This window comes from Amia ocellicauda, chromosome 22 (assembly GCF_036373705.1).
Source record: "Amia ocellicauda isolate fAmiCal2 chromosome 22, fAmiCal2.hap1, whole genome shotgun sequence".
Lineage (NCBI taxonomy): Eukaryota > Metazoa > Chordata > Actinopteri > Amiiformes > Amiidae > Amia > Amia ocellicauda.
In genome coordinates, this window is record NC_089871.1 from 6,885,597 (window position 1) to 6,902,656 (window position 17,060).

The 17,060-nt window shown below is 44.8% G+C and overlaps 1 protein-coding gene across 3 annotated transcripts in view; it reads right to left on the minus strand.

Moving 5' to 3' along the window:
* Positions 1 to 17,060, minus strand: part of abr (ABR activator of RhoGEF and GTPase) — a 133,446-nt gene that overhangs the window by 53,021 nt on the left and 63,365 nt on the right. For all 3 annotated transcript variants that reach the window (XM_066696195.1, XM_066696196.1, XM_066696197.1), the window contains exons 5-9: positions 14,240 to 14,347; positions 13,052 to 13,112; positions 6,328 to 6,380; positions 5,207 to 5,347; positions 3,984 to 4,105 (exon numbers count right to left, since the gene is read on the minus strand). In XM_066696195.1, coding sequence (XP_066552292.1) covers positions 3,984 to 4,105; positions 5,207 to 5,347; positions 6,328 to 6,380; positions 13,052 to 13,112; positions 14,240 to 14,347 — 485 coding nt within the window. The remainder of the gene's footprint in view (positions 1 to 3,983; positions 4,106 to 5,206; positions 5,348 to 6,327; positions 6,381 to 13,051; positions 13,113 to 14,239; positions 14,348 to 17,060) is intronic.

Here is a 17,060-nt window from a genome sequence, read left to right on the forward strand (position 1 = left end):
GAGATTGCAGATAATGTTCTCTTCCTCGTGGAGCTGGAGGGGGATTAGAAAGTGCTGCTCATTAACTATCTGCCGCTGGAAGACGATGCACGGTGAAAACAAACCATCTCTCTGCCATTCCTTCAGAGCGACAGGGGGCGGCCATTGTTTGTGTTTTCAAGCCTGTCGTTTCATCTGCACACTGTGCCGCCACTCACACGTATCTTTTTCTTTTGTTAAACAACAGGCTGCATTAATGACACAATGGCGTAGATCTCTAAAGATGCAGTTATTTCACTTACAATATTTCTTCCTCAGAAAGGTTTAGAACACCATTAGATCAATAACATTTTATTTTTTCTTTAAATCTAAATAGTAGTTTAGCAGATGCTGTATTTCATGCTTGGTTGCCATCAAAGAATGAATCCTCTTCAAGTGAAATATCTCCTGTTAGGCTGCATCCTGCACAGCTTTCAAATCGCTGATTGCTCCTACATCTTATCATGTTACAAAAGCATTCTGACACACGGTGCACAAACTACCGCATTTAATACACAAATTACTCGTGAAACATATGTGTAAGTGTTACAGCAGTCTAAATATAAATATTGGAGGGGTACATCTATTAAGTGAAGGCTTACAACTTTATTATACTTGTATTTTTACTATATTGTTTTAAAAATATATATTTCATATATATACAGACATACTAGACACTAGACTGATAGCAGAGAGATATTATAGCTCAGCGTGGTGCCACAATACAGCCAAACACAATGCCCTCCACTGCAAGGTGAACTCTGCCATTATAAACAGGCTGTCAGACAGCATCAGCTCATTTTTAAATCATTTGAGTTTAATTCTGTCAGGAGAGAGAGAGAGAGAGAGAGAGAGAGAGAGAGAGACAGAGAGAGAGAGAGAGGGAAAGAGAGAGAGAGACCTCTGCTGCTCTCCTTCTGTAACACGTTGCCTGCAGACGGGTTGTCTTTTAACTCTCTCCGCCTCGAGGCGTCTCTCCCTTCTGCGCCGCATTAATGAGCGCCTTCTCTCCTCTCTCTGGTCACGACTCCCACAGATTTCTGTCAGCACTGGGGTGTGTTGCTGTTAATGTGAATATTGTCTTCTTTTCATATTTAAGAATTCCTATTATCTGGCATAATTAGAATTTACCACAAGACTTGTTTACCAAAGCGTTCTTCTGTTAATAACCGATTCTGGCACAATAATGTCAGCCAAGCCGAAGCATTCAGACTTCAGAACAGAACCAGACCTTCAGACCGTTAAATGATGTGCCATGCTTATTTATATTATTTTCTAAACCAGACTCATTCAATATTTGATGTATTTTGCGTTAATAAGCATAGGACAACCAAATTAACAGAAGGAACTGAAGGTAATTAACAAATTAATTAAGTAACAAAGTAATTAACTGCACCAGAGGAAAAAAGAATAAAAACAAACAATCCCAAATACCTCATTCAAAAATGAAGGCTAAATCAGATAACAGATCCGTGGCATTTCAGAGTCAGCTGGATGTGTGGTTTTAATTAAGAAAGATTTTAATTTGCCGAGAAGAAATAATAGCATACAGAAGAGAGTTATTCCAATGTTTAAAATGAGAAAATAATTGGACTTCCTCGTTGGGTTGTCTAACAACGCAATGTAAACGAGGCTTTATATATTTTTTTATTAAAATGAGACACAAAGGATGATACCAAAAGCTTTGTACTGTGCACTCTGAATCAAAGGCAGTTCATCCAATCTCATCGTCAGTGTTGATGGAGAGAGACAAACGCCAAGAGACAGGACTATGAATAACATTTCCAGATGTCCTCTGTAACTTGTGGCACCAGGGCAGATGCTCACAGGAGCCCAGACTGTAGCCAAGCACTTCCTACCACACCAGTCCTGTTATTTCTGCTTTAGGACCATGTGCACAGACAGCTACACCCACATTATTTTAAACGGACACGCAGTCAATCAGCAGCTTGTCTGCATGAAGCAGAACTTGTGCAGCTGTGCTTCTAAATTGATTACACATCCCTGATTCTAGTGTCGACCAGAGCGCTCGTGGCAACAACACAGATTGATTTGATGGATCTCAGGCCACCAGTGTGACGATCGTTGTTGCTGAAATTACTCAATTGCGGGTGTCGATGACTGCAGAGGGGGATCAGAGGTGTGTGGATCAATGAGAAAGCCTGCCAGCATCCAGGCCATTGATTTTGTAGGAGTCACTCTGATGGCTCCTCAACATATTAGATCTGACTCCATGCAAACTACATGTAAGTGAACAACATGAGAGGAGATCCCAGAGTCCCCAAACCCCCAAAAAGTAAAATAAACATTAAAAGAAAGTAAATCAAGTCTAGGAACACATTTGTAAGCAGCTGGTTGGAAGAACTGCCTGGGATGAGAAGCACCGTTCATCTCCATGGGAAATAAAAGCGCCTTTTGTTATGATTTTTAAATGTTATCCTTCACAAAACAAAGCGAACACCCCCGGCCCTCTCTCTTTTTTGAAACTGTGCACATAAAGGATATACATCTATATGTCATATTTTACTCAGAGCAGGACTGGCCATGGTAATAGCTTCTTCTTCTGCTTCTTAATTGGTGGCGTTTAAGACAGGGCATCCACAGGGTGCTTCCTCAGGGGTTTATGTTAAGCCTGCCAGCATGACTTACTGTTATCAAGCACCACGTTCAGACATCTACTGAACACAATCAGTGTGTTTCAAAGAGATTGGGAAGCATGCCGTTTCTGCACAGCTGAGATACAAGACAGACCGACCGAGACATAATTTCCATCCGTTATCAAAATGCAAACTCATTTTATTGCAATTTTCATTTCAGAGTAACTGCCCAGGAATCAAAAACGACTCCAGATTGATCCACTCCCTCTTTGACATCCTGTGGACTCTGGTACTGGGTGTTCAGTCGTACAGGGTGCTGGGTATTTCCTTATCTTGGAGAAACAAATTCACACAAACAGGTGCAGTTAGAATAAGAGCACAGCACACACTTCCTCTCTGCTTCATCGCCAGTGTAATTGTTTAGAGAGCCAGCAGCTTGTGAGAGGTGAAATTAATCAAGCTGCATTGCAAGACGAATCCTCTCTGTTTCCACGCAACCTGCAGTGGACGTGTTTTCACACTTCACTGAATTTAGCTCACCTGACTGCCAGCACGTTGTCATCATCTCTTTATGGGGAGGTGAGGAATCTTGCCGACTGAGCCTCATTTTTAAATCGGAGCCGGGCCGAGGACTAGCACAGTCGAGATGTGTTGATACGATTAGATCAGTATTTTTGAAGTGCAATGTCAGATGGGACAAAATTAAAGACTGCAGGATCAGCAGATGTTAGACAAGATCTGCGTTTCCTTACACAGACAACAAACAGGTTAAAGGTTTATTTTTCTCGTTGTTGCCATACAAGCATCTATAAAGTCCTGGAATTTAACTATGTTTGTTTACCATGTAAATGTGTGGCTGTGTTTGTGTCAGCCCCCCGTGGCGTGAGGACTGGGTTGAATGTTTCCCTACAGGAAGGTGGCGCTGTGCAATTGATATATGATCTGCTCCTGCCTATACACACAACATGAAATGAGATTCATGAGAGTCAATGCTGTGAGGAGAATGCAAAGCTCACAATCAGGCTGATGGAAAAACACATCAGCATTCCCAAAATACTTTGCATACTTCAGATCCACACACACTATCAAATGTGCAGCACACAGCGCTGTTTTAACCACACTGACTGAAGCACCTTGTCCCCTGTCCCCAGTGTCTAATTTCTACATAACCCGGGGCTTAAATTCAATCATCTTTATCAGCATCTGGGACCGAATAAACGGAGAAACAACCATGTAGTAAAAAGACAGATGTGATTTCTCTTCCGCAAGAATGGAAAGTGGGAGACCTAGGAGGTTGAGGGAGAGGTTACAGGTCGGGTTTAATGAAATGCCAAAGGTGACAGCGACTGCCCGGCCACAGGTACCTACCCCACAGCGGTCTTCTTCATCTTGGCACAGAGCAGAAGGTCGGTGAAGAGGAAGACGTGGCGTAGCTTCCTGGAGCCCTCAGACAGCTCCACCAGGAAGCCATCCTTCACCAACTGCCGAGCCTGAAGGAAGGAGGAGAGACAGTCAACACAGGCACCGCCAGCTTATATAATTCGCTCGCGCCCACCCAACCCCTGTCCCGGGATGCACCACGGATCTCTTTAAATCCTCGATAGCTTACTGACAGGGGTGCAATTATATAACCAAGAGCCCGAACTAGGAGACATCGTAGCCCTTCAAGACTGCAGTTGTGCAGCTCTCCCCTCCTGTTCCAGTTTCAGACCCAGGCCCAGGTCCGGTGTGTTCGATAGCCGTGTGTTTAACACAGGCGCCAAGCAGAACTGGCGCCCCTCCCCGCCCCGTGCTTTCAGAACCAATACGCTGAGCTCAGAGAAGGAAGCTCAAGTTTCTGTTCTTCTTCTCATTGTGCTTGGCCGTATTTAATTCCAACAAACAGTGCTATTAACAGCTCATTAAAAGAGAAGGGACTCGCACAGAATCTTAATTACCCTCTCACAGCATCCCTCTGGGATGAGGAAGAGGCGACTGCAAGACAGGCATTAGGATATCTGAGCAACTTCCCACCAGCTCTGCTTGACATGCACGGATACCCAACACAGAATGAGCCGTGCATTACGCTGTTTATCAACCATTCTCTGGGAAGAACAGACTGCGCTTCAGAAACTAATCTTGACCAGGCAAGAAGTGGATGAGTCCATGAAACTGGAAGTGCGACAGACGGAGACATTTTCCCTGCAAATGAAAGATGAAGTGAAAAATGATGATACAAAAAAAAAAAAAAAACTTAAAATAGCACATTTCCTTGTCGAGTGCTGGGATTCGCTGTGACTCGCACATCAAAAGGAACTTTGAACAGAAATGTGCTTGATCAAAGCATTTATAAAAAGGAGAAGAGGAGAGCAGCTGCCCTGCTGACTGAAGTTTGCAAAGAGAAAGGCAGTTTGCAGTGGTCGCGCTGAGAACCGGCCTTATCTTCGAAGTGCTGACCTCAGCTTCCTTTCCCGGGCCTGGTCTCTTAGTGCTTCCACTCCCAGACTGAAAGGTCAAGCCGCTCTCTGTACGTTTGACGCTGCAGCAAATGCACACATCAATCAGTGGCTTGACTACAAGTCCCACCATCTAGTTAACTTTATGTTACGCACCTCTCCCTTCGGCGTGGTGACTGCCGTCCTCCGCGGGTCGATCTCCTCATTGATGCTGGACAGGAAGTTCTGGGATATCCGGAGGGCATCCTGCAGCAGCGGGAAGTCGGGGTGGTCTTTGGGAGTGTGTTTCAGGAGGTCCTGCAACGGGAACAAAGCACACAACTATCCATCACTCTTCTCGTGGTCGAGTCAAGACGGGGGGGGGGAGTTTTGTCACTCAATGGTAGGTGGCTGATTGACACACTCATCTTCACTCACTTCAGTAACTTCTCATAAATCAGTGTTCAACAAACTCCGGAAAGACACCATTGACAAATATAGTTTAATTAACTGTATTGACTTGTGTCCCCTGTCATTTGACTGCCTCCGAGAGCTGTCACAGAGGGCAGCGGTAAACTGACTGATTAACTTACACTGTGTGTTCTGGTTTTGCATAGAGATGACCTTTACGGGAAGAGAACGGCCTTTTGTTGTGCTGTTACCTCGACAATTTTATGCAAACCTGCGAGAGGCTGAGCAGGAGCGAATTAATATTGTGGGTTTCATGTATAGCATCAGGAAAGCAGAAGAGCTAGAATGCAAGTGCTTAAAATAACAGAACAATCCCTCAAATAACCCAAAGACTTGGGGGTGGAGAAAACTAAAACACAAGGTAGTCTAGAGAGTTGATCCTTCGGAGGTTGGTAATATTTCTAAAGCGGTTACTCTTACGTTCTTCTATACTAGCATTTCAATTACATTTAAATCCACCTGATCTTTTTGTGATCAAAGCCTGTGTTAACATAGCTTATAATCAGACAACAGCTCTCTGTGGAAGGAACAATCACAAACATTAAAACAAACCAAGGGAAATAAATAAATGCATGCCCTGGACAAAAAAAGATGAACAGACGCTTCGGAGAGGATGCACGCTGTTCAAAAATCAACTGATGCATAACTGAAATAAAAGTGAAAGGTATCCTATAATGAGAAAATGAAAAAGGCAATTTTTTTCATGGACACAGTTTCTGATCACATGACGTGGCCTAACCAAGAAGGAAAATGATGTGTGTGAAATGATGCTGGTATTCATGCAGGTAGAGTCACCTTAATATTAGAAGATCAATGTTTGTACTCACATGCAGAACCAGCGTACTCCGTGTGACCCGGTCGATGGGTTTGTACAGTAAAGCTGCAAAAGGACAAGAAAACATCAATTATAAAGGCTGCTGACCTTGTCAACAGATCAACCAGAGGAACACGGCTCGAGCACGATCCATCTCTCCCGATCTCTGGACCCACCATCAAGTCCTCAGGTTCAAACACACAGCTGTGCCACCTCTGCATTGCGATATCTACTCGACACGGGCAGAACTGCACTGCGTTACCAGAGACTGCCCAGTATACACCACAGATACAGACACCCACCAAGAATACGGAAACCGCAGCCAACTGGCTCACCCGAGGAACCCAGCTAAACTCACGATTCCAAGCCAACTGGATCTCCCTCTCTACACCTCAATAGGGAACGCGTTGTTGAAAAGACCAGGTTTCCCTTCCCCTTCAACACTGCTGTCACTGCACTGCTGTACCTATCGGCCAAAGAAAACCAAGGAGTTGAGAACACGGGAGAATTATATAATACATACTCCGCAAAAAGAGATTGTAATATTTAATCTCCCACCTACTAACAGGAGCCCAGTGGAGACACGCGCTGGGCCCTGTGTGCGCAGCTCCAGGGCCACGGCTCGGATTAGCGTTTCAATCCGATCTGTCAACGAACTGCCTAATTTTCTTCATTGCTTGATCGATTATGTCACATCCTACGCAGGTCTTTAGCAGGTGATGGATCGAACAGTCAGGCGCTGCGGACTTTGGGAATTGAATCGCCGACTGTAAAACCTCAAAGCTGACATTAATAAATGGAAGAGGCAGACAAATGGAGATTTCTAGATCGTCTTTTCATGGTGTGTAAACGTGGCACCGCCTGTGAAGTACAGCTGGGGCTCAGATCCTTACTGGAGGCGCTGCATATATGATGTTACAGCTCAAAAATAAATTCCCCAATCCTTCAGTTGTTGAATAATTTAAAAGGAATACCAACAGTTTCAGAAACACATTATCTTTATAGATTGTTTACACCTGCCAATCTGGCAGCCCCAGCACATCTCCAAAGGGCAGCGACTGCATCACCAAGGACATTGTGCTGGACCTCAAAAAGCTTCAAAAGCAATAAGATTCCAAAATAATATGAATGTAATAATTAAATGGAAATGAGGAGGTTGTTCCGGATTCTAGTCCGTTTCCAGCCCAGGAAAGCTGTAAAACACTCCCTCATATCAAATATTTAACACACCTGGTGCCCGAGACAATCAAGAAGCAGCAAACCCGCAGAAGCTGTCCTAAATACACCAGCCCAGTCCAACTGAGCAGCTGTCATAAAATACACGTGTTCACAAACGTTTCCTTCTGACAATTTCATCTCCATGAATCCACTTTTCAATATTTCAAATATTTGGTTCTCACTCAGAAAGCAGTACAAGCAAGAAAGTGATTAAAATAAATCAGTGTTTGCCCCTGGGCATCCTAGTCTGACACGTCTAGTGTTCATCGATACGTTATTGCACCAGTTCACCGGACCTTTCCCCTGTAACTGCCCAGAAACCCCATGCCCTCCCTCGTTCTCAGAGGAACGCGCTTCAATGGTCTCGCCTCTCGTGCCCTTAACCCTGCAGACTCGGGTACCAATCTGACTGGCATTATGACAGGACAGCTTATTTCCCAGCAGGACATGTTACTGAAAATGAAATCAGCTCTCTCACCTCAGAGACTGTACTGTAAAGAGCTGGATCACAGAGCAATAACCAAGCTCTGAGAGCGAGAGCGAGAGAGAGCGCTGGTGGCAAGAATAATTTTCCACTTAACCTTTTTTCCTGTGAGTGATAAAGTATGGGGTGTCAACACAACCAATATAAACCTGACGGGCGGTTTGAAACTGCCAACCTAGTTACGAGCAGAAATCGTCAATACACTCCTGACACGGCCGTGATTTCGGCTCATCCGCCACCTGGACCAAGAGGCCAAATGTTGACGTGCTGAGCTGTCGTGCCAAGCTGAGACTGAGAATATTTATCTGAATGCCAAGGGTGTCCCATATATCCAAATTGATCGCTTTCATAATTGACTATGCAGACAGACACGAAAATCTCCAATAAAACAGAGGGCCGTTTGATGACCCGAGTTAAATGAACAGTCTTGCGAGAGATAAACCTCAACATATTGATCGATAACTGAGAATACGTATAATAAATAAATACATTCAAATAAAACAACGGAGCCTTAGTAATAGTCACTATTGAGCCGGCTTTATGACCAATCGATCGTATCTTGGTGCAGATCTATGGACTGTCCAGGTCTGAAACCACGTGTGTTTCATGAGGCAGTGACAGGATGACACACAGCTCAACCACCCCCAATAAATGCCCTCCTCTTAATTGCTCTGCTTAATTTGTCCTTGTGCTCACATCTTCCCATCACATCCCTTCTGGTGGGAGATCAGTGACTTCAAAGGAGTGCGAGGCGGGCGGTCCGTGTCTGAGGGTTTTGACTGCAGTCCAGGAACACGGACCCTGGGGGACTGGCACTGGGGGGGCATCACTAAACACAGGTAATGTGTGGTGACTAAGAATCATTCTCAAAGTGCACTGTGTTCCCTAAGCACCGCACCTGATGTTCTCCTCTTCGCTCTACAGCTTTCCTCCCCCCAGCATGGACACGATCCCTGCCAGCCCAGGTGTTGACAAGAGCGGACCGCACCAGCCTACTTTGACAAAAACCCGGGGGATCCCTGTCACTAATTCATTCCCCCAGAGGTTGCTGTGGTAATACTGAAAATGTGTTCTGAAACAAGGTCTCGTTTTAAGGAGGTGGGGAGTTTGTTTAGAAAGCAAAACTACAGCGTTTCCCTGTGGACCAGTGTGTCTCTGCCTCTCTTATCGAGCTGTCTTGCTCGTTAGCTGTCACTGAGGGCTGTGTGAAACCCACTGTGAGTCTTTCCGTCACACGCCTGTCAAGAGAGGACCGAGCTTTCAGCTGCAGTGAGAGAAACTAGAGGGAGAAGAAAATCCCCAAACTGAGCAGAACAGAAAGCCCTAGAGAAGGCGGGGTTCAGACAACACGTACCTTTACCACACGGTTGAGACGCGAGCGCAGCGATCCGCTGAGCGATGCCTTTTATTATGGGAGCGCAAGAGCGCCGCTCAAGGTCCTCCCAAGGTCATTTCGTGTTACGTTAAAAGCAGCCCCTCATTACCGGCATCGATTCCCCTCAGCGCCGCCCACTGCCTCCACATCTGATGGCCTCCGGTCTCCTGATGCCTCACAGCGTGGCTCTCCACAGCCAGCGATCTCCACACACCAGTCACCGTGCAGACTTCAGGATCAAACTTGAATCGACTTGGCTCCTGCTTCTAATCGAACGGCGCACGCACAAGAGTCCGTGGAGCCAGCGGGGTGTCCGACACCGCACTCAGCCCAGCAATTGCCACTACATAACGGACCGCGAGAGTCAATCCAGCTAAGTTATCAAACATCACTGAAGGAGTTAAACGAAGACAGGAAACTCTGGTGAATTTAATTACAAATGGTATTCCTCTATGCCAAGCCATGGCTTAGCTGCATGTGTTAACATGGAAGATAGGAAAACAATTACCCAGTTAAACCTTTGCTTTGTTTTGGATGATTATTGATTTACCTGATGCTGCCCATTATGAAACAGTCTGTCCTGTGTGACTTCACTGAGATCATATTCCTCAAATTTATAAATGGACAAATTCAAACATTTCGGATTGTTTTATGGTTGATACGGGCACCGACCAAAGTTGGGCAAATCATGGTCTTCTATTCTTTATGCACATCCTATGGCCCATTTTCTGTTCATAAATCAAAGCACATCCTCTCCCCCCCTGCAGGGCGCTCCATCTGCGGAAGAACACGGTACTTTAAACGATGCGAGACTCGGGAAGGCAAGACCACACTGCAGCCCTGGAGCTGTTCTGCTTTTCAACTAATTAAAAACAGAATAAATTAAAGAGCTAGGCGAAGGCAAAGATACCAGATCAGAAAATATAAAACATTCCCTTTTATGTAATGACTGAAAATAAACTGCACCCCCTCCGCCAACTTGGTTAATACAACACATGGTCTAGACAGTGGTTAGGATGACGTAGGTAGTCAAGGGCTTATGGTCTTATGAAATTACTAAGAAACAACAGAAGGCAAGCGTTGCCGTTTAAAAAGGTCTGCCAGACACTGAAATCTACTATCCTCGACACTCACACGACCGTACGAGGTGGCAGTGATGATAGCAGAAGGTTGTGCCAAGAGCAAGGCCTGTGAGATTCCTCATCTGGCTAGGGCGAGCTCACACTTGGGGGGACGGGACACAGGACAGGTAAATGGGTAAGTAGCAACTCCAAACGCCTGGCCTTGGGCACAGCTTGATAAACCCTAAGAGACCATTCTCTGAGGAACCCCTTGGAAAGCATCCACACAACACTGCATTACCATCAAGACCCTCAACTCTATAGGGAATTATGGACTCAACTGGAGCTCTGATATGAAATTTGTCAGTGATTCTTGGTCGTCTTAGTAGGAAGCTGCCCTGCATTTTAAACACAGTCTCTCAACAGGGTTTAATAAACAGACCTCCTCACATGTATTTCTTTGAATAGCTCTCAACTGCCCCTCTAAAAGAATAAACATCTAATGCTTGGGTGTGTATGAACTGCCCCCAGCACGAGAAAGATGTGACCTTTGGCGGCGCATTACTCATGGATAAAGTGCTGTCACATATCGAGATGGAAAAAATAAAAAGCCTGCAATTTATTTCCCCAAATGGAGAGGCGGGCAGAAGTATTATTTCAGTTGAAGAAAATTGCCTATTTGTGAGAAGCGTACTACTTGGGAGCAATGAAACAAGGGCACTGATTATAACCTTGTAGTTAATGCCTGTAAGATGAATGCTCCTGGCCCAAACAGTATGTTTATTTCAAATCCCCACCCCACGAAATTACAGATCTAGCAGGCATGGAAAAGCAGCCCCATAGCCACCGAACCAGGGCGGTGGATGCAACTCACGCCTTCCTTTGTTTGGCCTTGGAAGATGTGTGCTTTCCAACCGAACAAAAGAGATCTAAAGTGGCACTTTCCTGTGAATAGTCTCCACCCTGCTTTCAAAATCATTGTTTCTGCGCCAGGTTACCGTAAGCCAAACATCATAATCCAAACAAAATTCTGCCAAGTGGACCGTGCAGGAAATCAATTGTCTAATCTACATTTAGAGAAATCCATTCACGGAAAAATCTCAGCCAATGAGAAACGACGCCGTACTGTAGCGGTGTCTCACAAATTTGAATGGGCTAATTTTCTAATTGTTAGCGGGGTCACACCTGAATTTCTGCCACATCGCACTGGGCAGATCAATACTACAGGACGGATGGATAAAAACAATCTGTGTAGCTGCTATGTAACCCGTTTCCAATGACACTACGGCCAGCGCAAAGGAAGGTGTCCTGCATCAAAATAGACGGATTTATGATTAATTATTCATTCAGCGCAGCCACAAGAACAGAATACATCCACAGAAACCCAGCTTTATTCCCAGTTTGATTTGGGGCACAAACAACATGCACACAACACACACATCTATAAACACCAACTTCCTTCGCAGTGAATGCAGAATCCTATCCCTTCTTAAACCCCTTTGAAAGAAAGCGTGTGATGAAGCCTCGGTGAGACTCGCTCCACTCATCCTCACAGACCGACGCCAACTCGCGTGACCTGTCCCGCACCTCAGGACGATTATTAAGTCAACAGGCATGAGATTGCCTCTGCAAATCCAGACGCCCCTGGCATGCATTCCAGGAATCCACAAGCACTACTCGTCTGTATTGTCCTTGGCTGCTAAGGGTTAACAGGTCTACAAATACATGACTAGAGAATGTGATCAATTTCAAATGCCACGGCAGGATGCGTGAGTTACTTTCCCCCACCAAGGGCTTTTATACAACACAGCAACGAAAAAGACATGCGATAGAGCCAGACAGCATCGCAGCCTTAACATATCATAGGATAAACCCTAAAGGAAGTCAAACGGAAAAAGTCACACAAATGCGCATCTCGAACTTCCCAAGGAGGATTTGGTAAAGCAGCCCAGGGCACAAAGACTCATAAGGATAAGGAGATGTATCTGCCTGTCACCCACTGAAACTAAGGAAAATTAGAAGGATTGAAGGAACAGCAAATAACCTATAATACTATTTTCTGGAGAAATCTAAACGCAATTAAAATAACAAACACCTGGGAATGATCAACAAATCACATGCAACAGCAGGACAGCATAAACAAAATACAATCTCTCAATGCTACCCCCAAAAAACTAAAATACAATCAAAACAAATCAAGGCTTTTTTCCTGCAGAGGTCTAATATAATATAAATATATACAGACATAAAAAAGCTTCTCCTGTTACCGTAGGTGCAGTTACAACACAGCCTGAGGATCAGTAGGATTTCCATGTCAATCTCCCCTCCGCCTCTACAGCCATCTCTCCTCACCTACTACCAGCCATAGCCAGCCAGCGCGCACAGAGCCGGAGCGCAGCCCCCCAGCCAGCCGCTGCATACACAAGCAGAGGGGATGGGCAGAGCCGGCATCTTAAAGGAGAACCCCCCCAATTCGGTTGCAGAGGCACGGAGCTTCCTCTTAGCCGATTTGCTGCTCCGGCGCTCCCTCACAATCCAGGGAGGCGTTTTTAGACCCAAAGCCGGCTAACCGAGCTTGCCGGGCACACGCCAGACTCACCTTCCATCGAGACGGTGGTGGTGCAGTCCTTGGAGTCCTTCGGGCCCTTCACTTTGAGGTTCTGCGAGAAACAAATCAAGTGTGTGTCACAGCCACAGAAACACAAGGGCAAACGCCAGCGCCGAGCCGCACGAACGGGATGCTTTGATATACAGGACTTTTGTCAATTCAATATTTACTGTTCCATAATAGTGAATTAAGAAGCGTTAGCTGACAATAGATGACAGGGTAGTCGGCTGGACCCACAATCATTTCTTTAATCATCTTTCTTACGACAGTGTTTTAATCATGCATGTCTTTTGTAAGGAAATTGTTAATAACAGTGAAAATCCCAAAGTTTTAAAAACAACCACAGCTCTGACCATGCTCTGAGATCAAGCTCAAGGACAGGAACACAATAGCAGGAAAAAAACAAAAACGAGTATCAACAAGCAGACTTCTCTCTTTTTTTTTGCCACTTTACTCCACAGATGTATTGATCTTTCTATTACCTCCATGGATTATGCCTAAGTAAGAGGAGAATCAGTGACAGCCTTATTCTAGTCATACAGAAAACAGTGAAACAGGAGAGTTCATTTGTCACAGAGTGCGGTGCAGTGCCACGGCGCTTCAAACGGCAGCTCGGTTAACCCTCTCCTCCCCGCGATATCAGATGCAAATACAGGAAGATGCTGAGCTTAAACAGCAGTTCATGGGAATACTAGTGAAGCATGCTGCCTTTATGGAATTGTGCACAAGCATGGTCTACAAAAATAATAGAATACATTCTTTACATTGAACAAGAATGGTGTACAATTCTTGTTCAATGTAAAGAATGTATTCTTTTATTTCTATGTATTTTTTTTTTAAAGTGGGAGAAGCCCAGTTCAATTGGTACATCAACTGAGTAAATTGAGTAATCCAAACTCAATTGGTACTCAGATGCAAAACTCCACTCTGTTTAGGAATATATATATATTAAAATAAGTATATTGTTTTGGGATCAGTTGGGACTTGCAAGTGTGCATCATTCAACAGACCAGTTATGAAGGTCTTTAAATCTTTTAGTGTTTTTAAAGCAGGCGATCAGACTGAAACTAATCGAGTAAAATCACACCTCTGATTATCATGTGCCATTGAGAAAATCATACTGCTGTGCTCTGTCACCCTTGTGTGTGCGTGTGTGCATGCGTGTCAGAGTCCTCTTACCTCTGAGATCTTCTGAAACTGGTTGTTGGCCAGGCTGCATTTCTCAGCCGTCTCCACGGCCACCTTGTAGTTATCCACGAACGCTTTGTAAACACCGAGCTGGCTCGCCTGATCAAATAAAACAAACAATAAAACAGATCACAAAAGGAGATCGGACAGGTCACAGATAGGGGTGATATATATAATTTTCCAGTTTCTTTAAAGGACCACAGGGGTACTATTAACATGATTTCTGTGTTACTGGGATAGTTGTTTCACTAGTTACACATAGTATTGCAAAGTATGGGTTTCTTGCCATATCGGGGAATACAGACTGAACAATCGTGCTCACACTGCTTTGCAATGCGATTATAAGACACGGCCTGACATCATAATATCCAACACCAATATCAGCACCTCAGTGCGTGGGTTTGCGTCAATAGATAGGACAAAGGTCGACAGGCGTGCGTCACACACATACAATACCACACACAACACAAAAAAGTTCAGGTCATTGTGTGGGGAGGGATTTCCTCTTAACACATCGACACATATTACGAATAGCAGGTCAATAAACTACATTTTAAAGCATACCACCCATCAGTGTGAAAACACTTTTTGTCTAAAATGATATTCTCAAAGTGTAATCTTTTCTCCCCACTAGGCGTCTGCCATATCATCATCTTAAGTTCCGTATGAATCTCTGTCAGATGGTCGACTATATTAGACACAATCCCCGCCCCTTTGAAAAACTAATATGCATGCGAGGAGAGGTTGGGTGCGTTCGTGGTTTGATAAAGTACAACATTACACAAAAGTAAACAAACAGGTTATGAATCAAACACTGTGCCGAACTGACATAAGCAGACCGTCAGCTTCGGACAGTTCCAGGGGTCACAGAGTGAAGGGGCCTGAACCGCAAAAAGACACCCTGCCGGCAGGCCACCGAGGGGGATGGTCCTGTGATTTTAATTACCCTTACACACAACTCCAGTGCATAGCAGTGCAAGTGGATATGGCATGATTTAAGTGCCAGCTCTCTGGAAAGTTGTTCAATACCATTTGAAATTGGATAAACATTTTCTTTCGGTGGATTCTACGAAAATCTGACTGGCTAAGAAGCAAAGGCATCTTTTAGGTCTAATTTATTTGTATTATCATTATTATTACCTTTATGATTACAAACATCATAAATCTAAATACATAAATAAGCAAAGCAGGAGTGAACACTATCATGGCTGCACACAAACAGCCTGGTTCTATCACACACTAATTATGTTTATCAGCACCTCCTCTCTTTGATGGGTCTCCGGAGGAGCCAGTGTTAAAGCTGCAGAATTGATTAGTATTTGTGATGCGAGCGTGGTTTCCTAGCAACGTCTCCGTGGTCGTCTAAACTTGGGCGTGTGTGAGGAGCAGAGCAGCACCTGGGTTTGACACTGGCATGAGCGTTCGAGAGTCGAGTGGAGTTCTCAATGACATCATCCCACAGAAGGCGGCACTCGAAGGACATGTTTGCCGTTAAAGGAATCTTCTCTCTGAGTTTCTGTGGGTCTTTTTCCATCTGTCTTCCTACTTCCTGCTTCCAAAATGCCTCCATTCCCGACTATCACTCAATAAAGACAAATGCAACCTATTTAGTGCATTTATTTATATATTTGAATTAGGATGACCTAAATATAAATATAATGAGAACAATGCAATTATAATCTTCACAGCTGGTTCAAACAAAGCGACCCTAAATAATGAGGTCATAATCTATTTGTGGGGTTCTGGTGCTTGTGCCTGCAATTGCTCTCACTAGTTCAGCGCTGTGGGAGAAGCGCATCTGCTTGGTAAACAGAAGTTGTATTATCCCTCTGCTACACCACCTCCCCCCCATCCCCCTGAGCCCTCGCGTCTCCAGTGCGGCTGGAGAAGATCTTGGCACGCACGGTGTTAGCTGGACGGGAGTCTGTTGTGACGGCCGCCACCGTTCCTCCCGCGAGGGGAATGAGAATGGATCGTACTCCGACAGCATGCACCGCGTCAGGAATACTAAACGTCCGTTCAGTTGGCCGCGCCAGCCGTGACTCGCACCCCCCCCTCCGCCATCTCTTTTGCAGCGATTCTCGGGGCACCGGGTTAGAAAAGCACCACCTGTGCTTGTGAAATATGTACCTGCCTAATGTTGCTCAGGGAAAGAGATATGGCATGATATGTCATGTTTGCAGGAGGGGGGGGGTTAAACGCATGTGAAAATTGAGTCTCAGCTGGTTTGGTTACGGTTTTCGGTCTCCGGTAATCTGCCAAACAGATGCATTTTTGAAATAATGCTGCTTTTGAGGTTTTGGGAAGGGAACACAGGACAGCGCAGGGCTGCATAGGGATGGATAGCTCATCAATAACTTGAAACATCCCGACACAAAATCCATACAGATAAACAGACCCCAGATCCTAAGCAAGCTTTAGGTGTTCTCCGTGAGGAATGTCTTAGAAATAAAACACTCAACTGCGTTGCAATTCTGCCGTGCATAAGCTGGAGGTGGGGGGGGGGAAGTGGATCTGATGCAAGACTGTCAGCACAATTGATAACATAAGTGTTATTTTTCCACTGATTAATCCTAAAGAGGTTCAACAGGATTTAAAAACTAAATAGGGCTTAATCCACAGAAAGCTTTAATAATTAACAGGTGCATAGACAATTACAGCAGCTGTTTGATTTTGTTTGAAATGAGGGGGAGTATGGGGAGCACATTCTCTAGATGTTTGCACAAAATCTGGGTCTGCCTGGTATGAAAAAAATAAAGAAAAATCAGTGTCCTGATTTATTCATTAGCCGGATGGTTTCCCCCACAACACG